This window comes from Dendropsophus ebraccatus, chromosome 2 (genome assembly GCF_027789765.1).
Source record: "Dendropsophus ebraccatus isolate aDenEbr1 chromosome 2, aDenEbr1.pat, whole genome shotgun sequence".
In the NCBI taxonomy this organism is placed as follows: Eukaryota; Metazoa; Chordata; class Amphibia; order Anura; family Hylidae; genus Dendropsophus; species Dendropsophus ebraccatus.
In genome coordinates this window covers 85639519-85658640 of record NC_091455.1, presented here as the reverse complement: position 1 = coordinate 85658640, position 19122 = coordinate 85639519, and the positions used below count along the sequence as shown (strand labels likewise).

General features: G+C 47.8%; 1 protein-coding gene across 3 annotated transcripts in view; it reads left to right on the top strand.

Annotated features, from left to right (window-relative positions):
* Positions 1–2630: 2630 nt before the first annotated feature.
* SLC66A2 (solute carrier family 66 member 2) overlaps positions 2631–19122 on the top strand; it is an 87505-nt gene continuing 71013 nt past the window's right edge. The window contains exons 1-4 of one of the 3 annotated variants that reach the window (XM_069957898.1): positions 2631–2781; positions 5798–6134; positions 10614–10747; positions 13717–13848. In XM_069957898.1, coding sequence (XP_069813999.1) covers positions 5932–6134; positions 10614–10747; positions 13717–13757 — 378 coding nt within the window. In that variant the 5' untranslated portion in view covers positions 2631–2781; positions 5798–5931 and the 3' untranslated portion in view covers positions 13758–13848. Of the gene's footprint in view, positions 2782–5797; positions 6135–10613; positions 10748–13716; positions 13849–19122 lie in introns of those variants that run through there. The other 2 variants (XM_069957896.1, XM_069957897.1) reach the window with 2 other exon arrangements.

Below are 19122 nucleotides of genomic sequence, written 5' to 3'. Positions count from 1 at the left end.
ATAACATGTATGATGGAACCCCAAATATATTATTTATGAAGATATAAATAAGTGAAATTGTAAAAAAGAATGCAATACGCTAACGTTTGGGGGGTTCCTGTGTCTACGTAATGCACTATATGGTAAAAGTGACATAAGACTATTACTCTATAGGTCAGGCGGAACACAACCATATGCAGGTTTACACAGATTCTCTAATGTTATATATTTTTTTTAATGAAATCCTTTTTTTTGGCAATTAAATATTAATAAAATGGGCCTATTGTGACGCTTATAACAGTTTTTTTTTTACCTACGGGGCTGTATGAGATGTCATTTTTTCAGCCATGATCTCTAGTTTTTATTAATACCATATTTGTGAAGATCGGACGTTTTGATCACGTTTTATTGATTTTTTAAAATATATAATGTAACATAAAATCGGTAATCCGCGCACTTTTTTCCCTCTTTTCGTCCAGGCCATTCTCCGTTCGCAATGACGCTTGTTATATTTTAATAGATCGGACAATTACGCACGCTACGGTATATTATATGTTTATTTATTTTTATATGTTTTATTTATATAGTGGGAAAGGGGGGTGATTTCAACTTTTATTGGGGGAGTGTGTTGGTGATTTTAACTTTTTTTTTTTACACATTTGAAGTCCCTTTGGGGGACTTGTACATACACTACTTTGATTTTCTACACTGATCATTGCTATGCCATAGGCATAGCATTGATCAGTGTGATAGGCGATCTGCTCATTGAGCCTGCCTGTGCAGGCTCAGTGAGCAGATCGCCGATCGGACCGCACGGAGGCAGGTGAGAGACCTCCGGCGGTCCGTTTTACCGATCAGGACCCCCGAAGTCACACTGGGGGGGTCCTGATCGGTAAGTGACAGAGGACTCCCCCTGTCACTTACACTTAAACGCTTCGGCCGTGGCGTTTAAGGAGTTAATGGCATTCTGCAGCGTGTCATTAACGGTGAGGTGCCGGCTGCTGATTGCAACCAACCCCCACCACCGGAATGCGCTTCATAGCTCAGGACATACCGGTACGTCCTTGGTCGTCTGGGCACAGAATTCCAGGACGTCCCGGTACGTCCTAGGTCGTCTAGGGGTTAAAAGTTGTTTTTTAGGACAATAACTGCATCACCAGCGGAATGGACCCCAGGACAGATCTTGGAGTAAAAGCAGCTATCTGAAGGTCCAAGCGGTTTGTGGGGGGGGGGGGGGGTCAGATTGTGGGTACAGAGTCGCTTATAGGGTACAAACCCACTTGACGTATTTGCTGCGTGAATCAGTCTTAAAAATAAGCAGGCAAAACGCAGGTTGGCTTTATACAATTGTTCTGCGTTAAAATACGCAATTGCGTATTTTTGAAGCGTGAAGCTACATGCGTTTTTCGCACAGGTTGTTAACAACTGATGCTTTGCTAACAACAAGCTTCACGCTTCAAAAATACGCAATTGCGTATTTTAACGCAGAACAATTGTATAAAGCCAACCTGCGTTTTGCCTGCTTATTTTTAAGACTGATTCACGCAGCAAATACGTCAAGTGGGTTTGTACCCTAAGGGTGCCTTCACACCTACCGAATCGCAGCGTTAATAACGCTGCAAGTCGGCTAGGTCCTGGCAGATCACTGTCAGTACATACACGCAGCGGTCTTAACGACCGCTGCGTGTATGTAAATCTGCTGGCTGCTTAACCCCTTCTGATGCCGGCCGCCTCCCGCTCCACTCTGTATACATACCTCCTCGCTCCACGGGGTCCTGCTCTCGCGCCCGGCCAATCAGTGCTTTGCCCTGCCGCAGCCACTGATTGGCCGGGCGGGAGAGCAGGACGCCGGGACCCCGTGGAGCGAGGAGGTAATGTATACAGAGCTGAGCGGGAGGCAGCTGGCCGGCATCACAAGGGGTTAAGCAGCCGGCAGATTTACATACACACAGCAACGACCGCTGCGTGTATGTACTGACAGTGATCTGCCAGGACCTAGCCGACTTGCAGCGTTATTAACGCTGCGAGTAGGTAGGTGTGAAGGCACCCTAAGGGTGCCTTCTGAACGACCGCTGGGTGTATGTAATTCTGCCGGCCCCTTAACCCCTTCAGCTTCCGCCCGGACCCCGCTCCTGCTCTGTATACATTACCTGTCCTTTCTGAACGGGGTCCCGGCGTCCTGCTCTCCTGCCCGGCCAATCAGTGGCTGCGGCTGGGCAATACACTGATTGGCTGGGCGGGAGAGCAGTGCGCCGGGACCCCGTGAGGTAATGTATACAGTGGAGTGGAAGCACTAGGCGGGCGGCAGCTGAAGGGGTTAAGGGGCCGGCAGAATTACATACACAGAGCGGTCATTCAGACCGCTGCGTGTATGTAGTGAAAGTGATCTGCCAGGACCTAGCCGACTCGCAGCGTAATTTACGGTGCGAGTCTCTAGGTGTGAAGGCACCCTTAAGGCTTATTGGAGACCAGAGGGCTGATGTAGCATAGATCTCTGGCCTCCCCCTCACCTAGCTGTATGACATAGTGATGGAGTCAGGACAGGTGAGCCCCCCGCTGGCCCGGCTCTGCAGCCACGTGTGACTAGCCACACGTCACTCCTCCTTACACCTGTGCGTCCCACTTCCTCTGTCTGTTGCCGGCGCTCATTGTGACGTCACAGCGCAACGCCACGCCCCTCCAGTCGGGGTTCCAATCAGTTTGCTGTCCGGAGGATGAGGCAGTGACAGACGTAGCGGCAGCACCGGGGACCGAGGAGCCGCCGGGGGAGCGAGGCTGCAGCTTTATGCCGGCTGACAGCAGGTAAGCCAGGTCCAGGCTGCGGGCTGAGCTCTCGTGTTTGGGGCCGCTCTGTCACCCGGGGGAGGGGCAGCAGCCCTCCAGCTGTTGTAGTCCCTGTGACATGCGCAGAGCGGGGGTGGCTGGCATCCTGTGACTGCACTTCTGTGGGGTCTGAGCTGTGGGCGCAGTGATGTCCCTGTAAGCAGCCCCCCCCCCCCGGTATGTTATTATATGTGCGTGTACACACATGTACAGGGGGGCTGACCCAGGGGATCTGTGGATGGGACAGTGACCCGTGCTGATCTATCACATCTACATGATGATCAGAGTGGGGTAATACACATAGACTGTGGGCAGTATACTGTAGGGGGGGTGTAACATACATAGGCTGTGGGCAGTATACTGTAGGGGGGGGGTAATACACATAGGCTGTGGGCAGTATACTGTAGGGGGGGGTAATACACATAGGCTGTGGGCAGTATACTGTAGGGGGGGGGGGTAATATACATAGGCTGTGGGCAGTATACTGTAGGGGGGGTGTAACATACATAGGCTGTGGGCAGTATACTGTAGGGGGGGGGGTAATACACATAGGCTGTGGGCAGTATACTGTAGGGGGGGGTAATACACATAGGCTGTGGGCAGTATACTGTAGGGGGTAATATACATAGGCTGTGGGCAGTATACTGTAGGGGGGGGGGTAATATACATAGGCTGTGGGCAGTATACTGTAGGGGGTAATACACATAGGCTGTGGGCAGTATACTGTAGGGGGTAATACACATAGGCTGTGGGCAGTATACTGTAGGGGGGGTAATATACATAGGCTGTGGGCAGTATACTGTAGGGGGTAATATACATAGGCTGTGGGCAGTATACTGTAGGGGGTAATATACATAGGCTGTGGGCAGTATACTGTAGGGGGGGTAATATACATAGGCTGTGGGCAGTATACTGTAGGGGGGGGTAATACACATAGGCTGTGGGCAGTATACTGTAGGGGGTAATATACATAGGCTGTGGGCAGTATACTGTAGGGGGTAATACACATAGGCTGTGGGCAGTATACTGTAGGGGGTAATACACATAGGCTGTGGGCAGTATACTGTAGGGGGGGTAATATACATAGGCTGTGGGCAGTATACTGTAGGGGGTAATATACATAGGCTGTGGGCAGTATACTGTAGGGGGTAATATACATAGGCTGTGGGCAGTATACTGTAGGGGGGGTAATATACATAGGCTGTGGGCAGTATACTGTAGGGGGGGTAATATACATAGGCTGTGGGCAGTATACTGTAGGGGGTAATATACATAGGCTGTGGGCAGTATACTGTAGGGGGTAATATACATAGGCTGTGGGCAGTATACTGTAGGGGGTAATATACATAGGCTGTGGGCAGTATACTGTGGGGGGGGTGTAACATACATAGGCTGTGGGCAGTATACTGTAGGGGGGGGGTGTAACATACATAGGCTGTGGGCAGTATACTGTAGGGGGGGGGGGGGGTGTAACATACATAGGCTGTGGGCAGTATGCTGTAGGGGGGGGGGGGGGGGGGGGGGGGTGTAACATACATAGGCTGTGCCCCAGCTGTGGGCATTATACTGTGTGTGTGTGTGTGTTGGGGGGTAACATACATAGGCTGTGCCCCAGCTGTGGGCAATATACTGTAGGTGTGTGTGTGTTGGGGGGGGGGGGGGGTAACATACATAGGCAGTGCCCCTGCTATGGGTAATATACTGAAGGGGGGGGGGGTAATATACATAGGCAGGCTGTACCCCAGCTATGGGCAATATACTGTAGAGGGGGTAACATACATGGGCAGGCTGTGCCCCAGTAGTGGGTGATGCACTGTGGGGCCCCCATTTGCATTGTTACATTAGCAGAGAACCTTAGTGTCCTAGCATCTTTCCCTTTTGATTGGGCCACATGTAGATTTCTGCTCTGAGGCCTCCTGTCCACCATAGTGTTTCCTACTACCGGTATAGCTGGTGTATCACCAGGATATACAATGGTTGTTTGATTAGTGGGGAGGGACCGCAGGGATACATGCCATAGACTGAGACAAAGAGGCCACAGCACATTCTCCTTGTACCTGACACTGTGGCGCTGTATCTTCTCTTATCACCATTTACAATGGAGAGGTTGTTCTGAAAGGAGCGTATACACATTGGATAGAAGAGGGCTGACCCAGTAATATTTTCTCATGTTGTTTCTGATCTCTTCCCTAACTAACCTCACATTATGTCCCATTGTTATTATATGATGCCAGACGTCATTATTTTATGCTTATAACATTGTTGTCCAAAACCACAAGCTTCACACACCCAAAAACGGAGGACAAGTTGACCAGGAAACCTAATGTCTGTCTGTCTGACTTTTTTCTAAGCTGTGGGAATTAGCAGTCGGTCCCTGCCCTTTCCTTCCTTTGCCACACCGGTCGCTTATCAGTAGCTTCTGATGATGCAAGTTAATATATAATAAGTCAAATGTATAGTGTCACATGGTTGTTAGTGTGTTCCTGTACGGAATGATGGGAGGCCACATCACAAGGAGAAACACCCCGGGCAAAATATCCCAACCCTTTTGTGAAGCTAGCTGTGAGTATATGCCTGATCAGCCACTGGGTTCCCTATGCTAAAGCCCATGCATATAGCATATTCACTGCTACAAATACAACCACCTTTAAGTACAGTCAGTTTGCCTAGCTTTCTAATATACAAGCAGAGTGTAGAATCCCTTTACTGGAGCCTGATAAAAGGGATCTTCACAATGCCCGGTTATTGGGAGTGTTACAGCACTGTTAGGAGTGGCATGCATGGTATTAGGTCCTATTAAGTAGGTCAGTGGCCCCAGTAAGCTGATCTTTGCTGTAAGTCTTTAAGAGCAGATGGTGGTTACCCCTATGACTAATTCTATGACTATAAGGTTGTTATATCCTAGTTATGGATGAACACATCACTCTATAGAGGCCAGCATTTATTACTTTGTAGTTTGTGTAAATTCTATGCTTTATTTTATGCTTCTCCGCAGGTAGCGTCATGGGATGTAGCAGTCGATCACCATCTTGGAAGCGATCAGGCTAACTCCAAGAATCTAGGCCTATAACCTCTGCTGGACAGAGAGAAGCCAGAGAAAGCTAAAGGAGTAACGTGACCTCAGGCACAATGGAGGAAAAAGGGACAGAATGGCTTGTATTTGCCATACATAGGCTCGTTTCTTGGGGAGCATCAGCCGCCATGATATTTGGAGGAATCGTGCCATATATACCCCAGTACAGAGACATTAGAAGAACCCAGAATGCAGATGGTTTCTCAGTTTATGTTTGCCTCATGCTGTTAGTAGCCAATATCCTAAGGATATTATTCTGGTAAGTAACCTCTTATGAAAGGGCACTTGAACCCCAGTTAGTGGTACCTTTTTGGGTTTCACTTTATGATTTAAGGGTAAAAGGTATGTTCACACTGAGTAAAACAGGCGGAATTCCACGGCAGAACTTTCCGCCACAGAACCCCCCCTGTCTGTGTCCCATAGCCTGTCTATGGGAGATCGCACGCTCCGCCGCTCTCCACTCAAAGAAGTCACATGTCACTTCTTTGGGCGGAGAGCGGCAGCAACGGGGGAGCGTGCACTCTCCCATAGACGGACTATGACACACTGAGACAGTCGGGATTCCCGCCACAGAATTCCGCCTGTTTTACTACTGCCGGACCCCCCGGCAGCCGGAGTGAATACATCACCTGGTCCCCGCTCCGGCTTGCTTTGGAGGTTCCTGGCAAGTCCCACTTGGCCAATCAGTGCGCTGCCCCGCCGTAGCGCACTGATTAGCTGAGCGGGACGTGAAGACGTCGGGAGCCCTGAAGCAAGCTGGAGCGGGGACCAGGTGATATATATGCTCTGGCCGGCCAGGGGGTTAACGGGGTGGGCTGCGGACACACAGCAGAATGTGCATCCCGCTGCGAGTTTGTTTGCCATTGAATGTACAGGACAGGATCTGCAACGGATCTCGCTGCAAATCCGTTACGTGTGAACTCACCCTAAAGGGGTATTCCCATCTTATGAAGTTATTCATAGCTATTGACAGGGTAGAACATAACAAGCAGATTGGTGGGGGTCTGACTGCTGGAACAAAATTATTCCCAGGATGAATGGTACACAGCTCCATTCATTCTTTATCGGGGCTCACAACATTGCTAAGAGCTGAATATTCGAGCACACCATTTAGAATGAATAGAGAGCTGGCTGTGCACACAGTTCACTCCAGGGACTATTTTGCCCCAGTTCTTAGGATTGGCAGGGGGTCCAGGGTTGGACCCTTAACGATCTCCTTGTTATCCCCAACCCAGTGGCTAGGGGAATACCTTTATGAGAGAAGAATACCTCTTTAGGTTTCTATACTTGATTTGTGGGCAGGGAAATGTGACCACGCCATTGGATATAAATCAGTGTTCTTTTGGCAGATTTTACTGCAAACTTGTTTGTATAAGATACACCTCACACCTATGGCTGATACTAGTGCCGCTAGGCTAAATAAAAAACACATCAGAATTTTGTCTATGAATTGATCAAGCCATACTGCCCCATGTACCTCGTGCCGGTATCTGATACACATGGGTCCCTACACTAAGTCCACACCGTGCCAGTCAGTGGCCACCAACCCCGCAGGCGTGCACAGTCAGGGAACGGGGGCCATGGGACGGCCCTGCAACCCCCATGCCACAGGACCAGACCCAAAAACACCACACCAGAACCCGGCCAGCACCGCCGGCGGAGAAGGTCGCCCCCAAGCAGCACAAGTCTGGATAAGGAATTACACTCACCATAGCTGCAGCAAACAGAATGGGAAAAAACAGGAGGGATTAAAACCATGTGCACTCAGGTGTCTCCTGCTAATTGCGGTCATGTGGGTCTCACCAGGAGGAGTGCAAAAACACGGAGAAAAGAGAGAAACAAAATGCGGTTCAGGGAAGAAACAGAGTGCTGCACCTCACACCTATGGCTGATACTAGTGCCACTAGGCTAAATAAAAAACACATCAGAATTTTGTGTATGAATTGATCAAGCCATACTGCCCCATGTACCTTGTGCCGGTATCTGCTACACATGGGTCCCTACACTAAGTCCACACCGTGCCAGTCAGTGGCCACCAACCCCGCAGGCGTGCACAGTCAGGGAACGGGAAGACTTGTGCTGTTTGGGGGCAACCTTCTCCGCCGGCGGTGCTGGCCGGGTTCTGGTGTGGTGTTTTTGGGTCTGGTCCTGTGGCATGGGGGTCGCAGGGCCGTCCCATGGCCCCCGTTCCCTTACTGTGCACGCCTGCGGGGTTGGTGGCCACTGACTGGCACGGTGTGGACTTAGTGTAGGGACCCATGTGTATCAGATACCTGCACGATGGTACATGGGGCAGTATGGCTTGATCAATTCATACACAAAATTTTGATGTGTTTTTTATTTAGCCTAGGGGCACTAGTATCAGCCATAGGTGTGAGGTGCAGCGCTCTTTTTTTTCTTTTTTTCTTCCCTGAACCGCATTTTGTTTGTATAAGATACTTTATTAGGATCTCAAAGAATCTGTTACATGGGTAAAATTCTGCGGCTCAGTAATAATATAGGGCTCTGTAAAACTCCATTTAAGGTTGTATGTACATCTGCTTAGTTTGCTGCTTTCTCACCATTCCTATGTGGCTCTAAGCTCATTCAGTCCAGTGGTCTCTGACCCAGTCAAGTGTTCTCAGTAAGTGTGAACTGCCTCTATGTAAACATTAGGTTTGGTTTACATTTGGGTTGCGTTGTCTTTTCTGATGATATGCTCAGAAAATGGCGCTAGTGGATCCATTACGCGATGAACTGTCAGAAAGCTGCACAGATTTATAAATTACTTCTATTTAAAATCTCAAGTACTTATCATCTGCTGGATGTTCTGCAGGAAGGGATGTATTCTTTCCAGTCTGACACAGTGCTCTCTGCTTCCATTGCTGTCTGAGCAAATCACCATAGAAAACCTTTTTTGTGACAGTTCCTGTGACGGACAGAGGTGGCAGCAGGGAGCAGATCTACTGTGCAGTTCCCCAAGGCTACCAGCCGCAGCAGCAGCTTCACAAAGCAAAAAAAAGATGTTTTATGATGCTGCATAAGGCTGATAAAGGGGCGGCAACTAGTCCATAGTACTAATGCCTCCCTCTGCTTTAACCTCTATAGTAGTAGTGCCCCTATCTGCTGTGCTCTCCATAGTACTAATGCCCCTTGCTGTGCCTTCCATAGTACTAATGCCCTCCACTCCCTCCCTTCTGTGCACCAGTAAAAAAAACAAAAAACATACTTGTTTAATCTGGGCAGCCCTTCTTCATTTTCTGGCTCCAACCTGTGAGCCATGGAGACGGATTCTCCAGCAGGCGTGATGACATCATATCATTGTATCTGCTGGAGAGATTATATTCCGAGATCCCATAGGCTGCAGGCTTAAAGGGGTTGTCCGGCGTTTTGCATTTTTTAACTATATTGCTGCTGGTGCATATAAAACAATGAACTTGTTATACTTACCTGTCCACACTCTTCCATTGTCAGCCAATCACTGGCCATGGGGCTTTCCTGACTCTGTCAGTGATTGGCTGAGCATGCTGTCACTCCTGAGATTGGAAGTTGAGGCTCTGTATTCAGCTGTGACACCAGCGACATTGCAACAGGACACCGGGGGGCACGGAGAGGTAAGCATAGGATGTTTATTGTTTTATATGCACAAGCAGCTATGTGTTAATAAATGCTGAATGTCTGGTAACCGCTTTAATGTTTGGCTTGCTCATCCTGTGTTACAGTGAGCTTCTAAAGATGCTTAAAAGTGACTGTGTCATAATTCCCCCTTGGGTCCTGCAGCACCCCAGATGGGAACCACTACTCTAAGATAAAAAAAAAAGTAATGAGTCTCTTGTGGAATTGCCCAGAGTGACAATTTACCTATTACATAGTTACTCTTTAATTCAATAGGCAAAGCTTCCAAAGAGTGATAGAGAGACCATCTTTTAACTTTTCCCCCAATCCTAAACAGAGAACCCTGGAATTCCTTTATAGTGTATATAAAGAAGGGGATAGACAATATTAGAAAAGCATAAATCCTCATGTGTACATGGCTTGTTTTAGGGTGCTTTATGAGAGAGATTTATCCGACAGATTTTTGAAGCCAAAGCCAGGAACAGACTATAAACACAGAACAGGTCATAAGGAAACAATTAACGATTTTGAAGTAACATTTTTTTTTAATAATGATCAGCGTTTAGACGGAACGATATATCGTATGGCAAAATCGTTCTGCGATCGCGCAAGCCTATCTCGCACATAGGTTAAATCGGTGAACCACTGTTTACACGGAACGATCTGCGAATTTTTTTCGAACGACCAACGACGATTTGAGAACATGTTCAAAGATCAAAATGAACGATTTCCCACTCGTCGCTTGATTGTTCTCTATGTTAACACGTACGATTATCGTTAGAATTAGATCGTTATCGTGCAAATTCGCACGATAATCGTTCCGCGTAAACGCAGCATTATTCTGTACAACTAGCTCCTTTAGAGCTCACAGGACACAGTAACAAAACAAGGTACAACCATTCACATTGAATAATAGTGGATCAGCTAAACATCTTAGGGATTTGCAGACCGCTGTAACCAGAAAGAAGTGCTGTGTTAGAAAATTCAGATTTCTACACAGTTGTATTGTATGCTTACTAGTGAGTGCCTCGTGGCTTTTGTGCTGTCTATGATAAAGTCACTATTTCCTCTTGATATCTGACCATCTAACATTAAATAGTATGGCTAACAACACTAAAGGAAAACAACTTTTGTTCCTCATCAGGTTTGGGCGCCATTTTGAGTCTCCTCTCCTTTGGCAAAGTATCATTATGATAGTTACTATGCTGCTGATGCTGAAACTGTGCACTGAGGTCCGCGTGGCAAATGATCTGAACACCAAACGTCGTTTATTTACAGGTTTGTGACAGTCTGTACATTTGGAATTTATTTATTTATTTTTTAAATAACCTCTTTATTGTATGTTTTTATATATATATATATATATATATATATATATATATATATATATATATATATATATTTATAATGTGTGTGTATAGCCTTAGGGCTTTATCCAAGTTCAGCAGCCACCGCTAATCAAATGCCGAAAGTTTGGGTTCGGATCGACTCGAGCATGCTCCAGGTTCGCTCATCTCTAGTTTTAACCCTTTAGTGACTGGCCTATTTTGTGCCTTATTGATCAAGCCATTTTCATACTTTATTCATTGCCGCCTTTCAAGAGTCATATTGTTTTATTTTTGCCCACGTAGCCATGTGAGGTCTTATTTGCTTTTTATTGGCATTTTCAGATTCATTAAAACTTTTTATTGACCCTTTTTGGAGGGATAATAAAATGTCATTTATTTTTCTTACAGTATAGTTGTTATTGATACAAAGTTTTGCATATACATGCATTTTTTAAAATCTCTTTTATGATTTTTTCTTAGATGGATTGACAAATTACAGCAACTCTGGTGCTGTTTTTTCTTTGCTCTTTTTAGAGCATGAATTGTGCCCCCGGCAGGCTCTGTCTAGAAATAGCAGATTATACAGATATATGCTATGCTATGGCATAGCTTTGTTTAGTGTGTGCAATCTAATGACTGCATGTTATAGTCCCCTAAAGGGACTTAAAAAGTGTAAAAATGAATAAATAAGTTTTTTTTAAGAAATGCCAAAACTTCTTCCCCAATAAAAGTTTAAATTACCCCTTTTCCCATTTTATAAATAAAACACATAAAAATAATAAAATAGGGGGCGTGGCTTGCTAATGGAGGAGTGAGGACGCACTGAGACTCAGCTCCGCGCCTGACGGCCTCCCTGCACCCCCTTTCAGCTCAACCAGCACTATTTTCTTACCCCCATGAACCGGGGGAAACGACGGGGAACCCGCTCTGCCTCTTCTGCCTCTAATCCGGGCTCGATTAAGAACTTTTTCGGCGGTCCGAAGAAAGCCGCGCCAGCAAGCCCGGGATCTAAGATGGCCGCCGGCACCCGCGCTTCCACCACCACGCGGTCTCAGGACCCTGCAGGTACTGTGTCTCCGGTCCCCTCAAGTCGTTCTCGCCACTCCGAGGTGGAGGAATCGGATGAGGAGTGGGACATTAAATCATATCTCAAAGCGTTACCCACAAAGACTGACTTTGAAAACTGCGTCACACGCCTGGAGAGTAGTTATAAAAAGGAGGTGGACGCCATTAGAGGGGAGATACGCCATATAGGCCAGCAGGTGGTGGAGTTAGACAAACAACAGGAAGAAATACTTGACAGACTGGACTTACATACACAGGTCCTGCAGGATCATTCTGCCAAGATTCTTGACCTCCTCACCATGCAGGAAGATATGGAGAACCGCCATAGGCGGAACAACATACGCCTGAGGGGCATTCCTGAATCTGTGTTGCCACCGGATTTGGCGTCCACGGTGCAACGCCTTTTCTCCCTGCTCTTGGGGCCTGACAACACTGATCTGGTGGAAATGGATAGAATTCACCGCTCCCTGGGCACCAAGCCTCCTGATAATGCACCACCCCGCGACGTGATATGCAGGGTCCATTTTTACAAGGTGAAAGACAGGCTCATGTTGGCCGCCAGAAGTAAGGGCCCATTAGATCTTGATGGCGCACCAGTAATTCTCCTGCCTGATCTGGCCCGCCGCACGCTCCAGCTCCGCAGGGCCTTGAAACCCCTACTTACCGTCCTAAGAGAGAAAGAAATCCCTTATCGTTGGGGATATCCCTTCCAGCTGATTGTGCGGTTCAAGGGCAAATCCGTTGTGTTTCGACATCTGGGGGACCTCCCGACATTCCTGGGTTCTTTGGACTTGCCAATGATTGCGTTGCCGGATTGGCCACCTATATTGTGTCCGATGGACCCGCCGAGACGTGAGAGATGGCAGGCTGTGACCCGCAAAAACCGCTCCTCCGGTTCAGCCTCTTCTAGGAGCCCAGTCACCTGAATTGGCGTTACTGCATGCAAGTTGGCCCTTATTTAAGCTCGAATAGAGCTTAGCTTTGAGTTTTGTTTTTCTTTTTCCAGGATGGTTGGACACTATGTTGCCTGGCGGCCCGAGTCGCGGGTTCCCGAATTTTCTTCTTTCTTTTTCTTATTTTTCTTGTTAGGCATGGTCCAGATTTTGGCCATGCTCACTTGAAAGCTGGTTGAGTATTATACCTGTGTTCAGTTGCTGTCAGTTATGGGGGGGGGGGGGAGGCGGGTGGTGTGGGTTGGGGTTTTGATGGCTGTCCTTCTTTCTGTATTGGCTCTCACTGCCCCTCCTAGGGTTAGTGGACAGCCGGCTGTCCACGTTCTAACAGCCTTGTATTGCCTTTGGCCGCATGTGTTGGGCACCACTTTACTGCTGTTATGTGCTATGCTCTGTTCTCTATGTGCCCGTCTCTTCTTCTTTTCTCTTTTCTCTCTTCTTCCTTCTGTGCCTTCCCTGGCTTCCTTTCCTCCTCTCTCCTTCCCTCTCCTTCCCTTCCTCCTCTTCCCCTTTCTCCCCCCTCCCCCCTCCCCCCTCCACTTAGTAGAAGACTATGGATGCTCTCTCTGTATGCACCTTTAATGTAAAGGGTCTGAATGTGCCTCAGAAACGCAGCCAAATACTTTATTACCTGCAGAAGCGCAGAGTCTCTATTGCTCTCTTTCAGGAAACCCATTTCCAGACCTCTGCATGTCCTAAATTACTGAATAAATGGTACCCAACGTGGTACCATTCTACCAATGATGAGGCAAAAAGTAAGGGAGTATCCATAGCCTTCCATAGGTCTTTTCAACCTGAGGTTCTCAAAATTAAAAGAGACCAATCCGGTCGCTACCTGTTTCTCCAATTTATGTATGCGGGTCAACAGCTCACCCTTGCGTCTGTTTACTTTCCTAACCAGGGGCAGGTGTCCTTTGCCATCGACTTTCTGCGGCAGCTTGATGAGTTTGCTGGGACGTCTTTGGTGATATTGGGAGGCGATTTTAATTGGATCTGGGACCCGAACAACGATTCATCCAGTGGTAGGTCCTCTCTCTCCTTCTCAGCGCTCCGTAGGTTACGGAATGAGTTTCACTCCCGACACCTAGTAGATTTATGGCGAGTTTTACACCCAGATGTCAAAGATTACACATACTTTTCCCCAACCCACTCCTCTTACAGTCGGCTAGATATGATTTTTGTCAGTCACCCGCTGCTGTCGCATGCTCCTAGTGCCTCCATAGACTCAATAATATGGTCTGATCATGCGCCTGTTCTCTCCAGTTTGCAATTTAGTCATTTCACCCCTAGACCCTTCTCTTGGCGGCTGAATGATAATTTGCTAAAGGACATGTTATGCTTAAAGGAGATCCAGAGCACTATCTCCACATTTGTGGAAGTACATCGCTCAGATGATACTGCTGCTCCCATAAAGTGGGAGGCGTTGAAATGTTCCCTTAGGGGAGTTTTTATGGCGCACGGGTCACGTCTTAAAAAAGCAAATGCCCTGAAGCTTGAAAGGCTTTTTCAGGAGCTAGCCACTTTAGAAGCACAAAACAAACGATCCTGTCAGCCTGCCACGCAGGCCCTTATCTCCACGACGCGGCAACAAATTCTGTCATGTTTAGACAAGAAATATGCTTGCCTACGAGATAAATTACATAGGGGATACTATGAGCATGCTGACAAAAGTGGGTCGTGGCTTGCGAGAGCTCTCCATAGACGCAAACCCTCCACTTATATACTCTCCCTACACTCTCCTACTAAAGGGAAAATACACTCTACAGGCCAGATAGTGGAGGAGTTCCGTTCCTATTACGAAACCCTATACCATCTGAAGAATAAATACGCTGATCTCCCTGCCCCGCAACTGTCTGAAAAAATTAAGCTATACCTTGCTAACCATAAGCTCCCTACCCTCCCCGATGATAGTTGGTCTGCCTTGGAGGAGCCGATCTCTCGGGAGGAGTTGGATTTGGTCATCAAGAACCTTAAAAACGGTAAATGTCCAGGCCCTGATGGCTACTCTGCCCGTTTTTACAAAACCTTTGGGAGTGCTCTGGCCCCCCCACTGCTGTCCTCCTTCAACTCTATCTCCCAGGGATCAAGCTTTCCCCCTCAGGCCCTTAGGGCACACATCTCCGTAATTCCTAAACCAGGAAAGGATAGGGAGGTATGTGGCAATTACCGCCCCATCTCCCTGATTAATATAGACATCAAAATATTTTCCAAGATCCTCGCCATGCGGCTGGGTCCCTTGCTTCCCTCCCTGGTGCATTATGACCAAGTTGGCTTTGTGCCTGGGAGGGAGGCCAGGGACAACACCCTCATGACTTTCTCCCTTATGGCCGCTGCCAAACAACACAAGATCCCTGCCTGCCTTCTCTCCATTGACGCGGAGAAGGCGTTTGATAGGATCGGGTGGGACTTCCTGAAACTGGCTCTTGAGGGCCTGGGAATGGGACCTATTATGCTTTCTTACATACTGGCCCTCTATAATGGTGCCTCTGCTCAGGTGAGGGTGAATGGCGCCCTGTCTTCTTCATTTGCCATTTGCAACGGGACGAGACAGGGCTGCCCTCTTTCGCCCCTCCTATACGTTCTTGTCATGGAGCATTTGGCGGTGGCTTTGAGGGGGAGTGCCTCTATTCCTGGCCTGGCCTTTGGACAGTCCACTTATAAGTTTTCACTTTATGCAGACGATTTGCTCTTATACATTACTTCCCCACGCATCTCATTACCGGCGATATTAGCTGAGTTTGAGGAGTTTGGGTCGCTCAGCAATTATAAGGTGAATACTCATAAGTCGGAGATCTTGAACGTGTCTATGTCCGGTGATGACTTCCAGTGGATTGCCACTCAATTCCCGTTTAAGGTCCAGAACCAGAGCCTTAGGTATTTAGGAGTCGAGGTAACCTCGGACCTCAACAACCTTTTTGAGGCCAATTTTCCCCCATTGTTCCGCATTATTGAGAAGGATCTGAAAGCCTGGTCAGGCCTCTCGCTCTCGTGGTTTGGTAGAATGGCGGCACTTAAGATGGACGTATTGCCGAGGCTCTTGTACCTGATGCAGGCCCTGCCTATGACGCTCCCCAGAGCCTTTTTGGATAGGCTCAGATCTCTTATGATCCGTTTTGTTTGGGACCCGGGGGGGCCCCGCATCAGGTACCGGACTCTAGCAAGAGCAAAGGAAAGGGGGGGAACGGGTCTCCCACATATCCTGTTCTATTATTATTCTACTGTAGCTACGAGGGTTTTAGACCTCTGCCATCACCGTACCACGAAGCGTTGGGTCTCGTTTGAATCGGCCCTGTCCCCTGCATGCCCTTCTGCTCTACCCTGGTTACCCCCAAGGGATAGGCCCTCTTCCACGCTGATTCCATATGTGACCCGAGTGCTACTGCCCACATGGGACCGTATATTTCACAAACAGGGGCTGTCATCTAGACCGGGACCACTGACTCCTTTATATAGTAATCCCCAACTTGCTTGGGATCAGGACATTCGCTCTATTTTGGGGATCCCCCTACATGATAAGCCCCGTCTCCATCAAGTCCTAGTGGGCGCCCGCTTATGCCCCCCCACAACTGACCCGGCACCCTCCCCTGGAGCTTGGCTCTTTCATAATAGGCTACAACATTATTTCAGCACACTTTCCCCTGCTTCCCAGATTCACAGAGACCTCACACCCTTTGAACACCTTTGCATCCAGTCGACCCCACCTACCCACACAATTTCTTTGATCTATGGAGCGCTGAGGGGCAATTTGGAGACAGACCTGAAACCCTCCTTTATCCTGCAGTGGGAAACTGATTTGAACAAGACGTTCTCAGAGGATGATCTCTCTAAGATTTTTCTTCTTACTCACAAGACAACTCTTTCCAGCAGGATACAGGAACGCAATTATAAAATTCTTAGTCGGTGGTACCGCTGTCCGGACTGGCTCCACGCGGTCTTTCCCTCTGCCTCCCCCTTGTGTTGGAGGTGTAGTGGTGCCCGGGGTACTTATATTCATATCTGGTGGACCTGCCCTATTATACAGCCTTTCTGGACAGCGGTCTTCCAACTCTATAATAAGGTATGTTCTTCAGCAGTGCCGGCCTCTCCGGAGATCGCCCTACTGTCGCTTATCCCGGGCTCTCTGCCCCTGGTCAGGAAAGGCCTGCTCAGGCATTTTCTGGGGGCGGCCAGGGCGGTCATTCCAAGATATTGGAAGCAGTCCTGTTCCCCCTCTCGAGTGGAGTTGGTGGAAACTCTCAACAAGATCAGACGCATGGAGGAACTGGTGGCAGATGACTCGGACAAACCTGCCCTCTTTGATAAGGTCTGGTTTGCTTGGGATGCTTTTAGAGCTACCTCTGATTTGCAGGCCTGGCTGGGGTAGGTTCCAGCTGGTATGGTCCCTCATTCCTTTCCCCATTCCCTCCCTCCCCCCCTTTTATGTCCTTCCTGCCTCCCCCCCTTCCCTCTTCTGTCCCTGCTTCTTTTCTCTCCTCTCTCTTTTCCCCTCTCTTTTTCTTACACCTCTGACGGGCTCCCTGCCCGCTTTTTCTTTCTGTCTTTCTTCTATGTTTACTTAAGTTTCTCCAATATAATGTGATGCCCTATATGATGTTCAGTGGTGCTTCACCTGTCAGTCTTCCGATGTGCAGATAGACCCTTCCTCACCTTTTTCAAGGGCTGGTCATTCAGTTACTCCACGTCTTGGAGTTGAAGTCTCAGAACTCTGTTGGAAGATTTGCCTTTTCTATGGGTGAATGATATTATGCTTTCCTATTGGATCACACTCCCGGGACTGTCTTCCTATGCGATTAGTACTATGTTTATGGAGCATCTGACTATGTTTATTTTTTTTTGCTGTGTTGCAAGGGCTCACCCTCATCTGAGTACATGTTCATGTTTTGGACGTCACTTAGTCCTGCTGTATTTCTTAACTGTTTTTTCTGCTTTAATAAAAACGATTTACCATAAAATAATAAAATAAACAAACATTATATGTCCTAGCGTGCGTTATTCTTTGATCTATTAAAATAAAACAATATTGGTCCCGCACAGTGAATGGCGTGAACAAAAAACGGTAAAAAAAAAAGGCCAGGATTTCTGATTTTTTAAATGATATTTTATATAAAAAAAAAATAATAAAAAGTGATCAATACATCTTATATATACACAAATATTTAACTAATAAATACTAGAAATCATGGTGCAAAAATGATGCCCCATACAGCCCTGTAAGTCAAAATAAAAAAAAAACTATTTAAATATGAATATCTCTGTTTTCAGACTGACCTATAGAATAAAGATATCACATCAGTTTTACCGTAGAGTGCATTACGCAAACACAGAAACACCCCAAAATTTGTGGAATTGCATTCTCTTTCCCAATTTCACCCCCCTATAAATAACGAAACTCCCAAAATAATATTCATTTTATGGTAGATTGAAAAGTGCAGTTGCAAAGTACATTTGTTCCTGAGAAAAACAGGACCTTACATGGCCCTGTAGGTAGAAAAGTAAAATAGTTATGGCTCTTAGAAGGTGAGGAAAAAAAAAAAAAAAAAATAGCTGTGGTCCTTAAAGCCATTTTCGGCTTTGTCCTTAAGGGGTTAAAACAAAGCTGAACTTTCATGAAATCTGACACTACTCTATTAGAATCAATTGCGCTGAATCATAGACGGGCGGGGGTTTCCTCCCACTGGGGTGCTTCAGGCCAGGCCTGATGGTATATTCTCTTTAAGCATGATAAAAAAATATATATATGATGAATGTATATTGAAAACTTGCTTTATATCAGATCTACTTAGGCCCCATTCACACGTCCGTGTCAGTTTTTACTGTGAGGCCCCCTTCACACGTCAGGAAAAACCACCTGGATTTCCTATCAGGAAATCCGGACGGATTTCCGGACGCATAGACTTTCATTGGACACGGACACCCTTCCGGATTTTTTAGAATCGGTCCTATTTTCGTCCGGAAATCCGGCCCGGACGCCCCCATAGGAGTCTATGGGAGCGCCCGGGCCCCGGACGCTTTCCTGATGCACATCAGGAAAGCGTCCGGAGTTCCACTCACCTTCCGCCTCTGCCCCGGCCTCCTGCTGCCTCTTCGTCCGCATCCTTGTCTGCAGGTACCCCCCACGGCCACTCGCGGCACCCCCGCACCACCCCGCGGCCACTCGAGGCACCCCCCGGGCCACTCGCGGCACCCCCGCGGCCAATCGCGGCACCCCTGCGGCCACTCGCGGCACCCCCCGAACCCTCCCCTTCCCACGGCCACTCGCGGCACCTCCCCCCCCCGGCGGCCAGGAGACCATGCAGGCCACGATGGG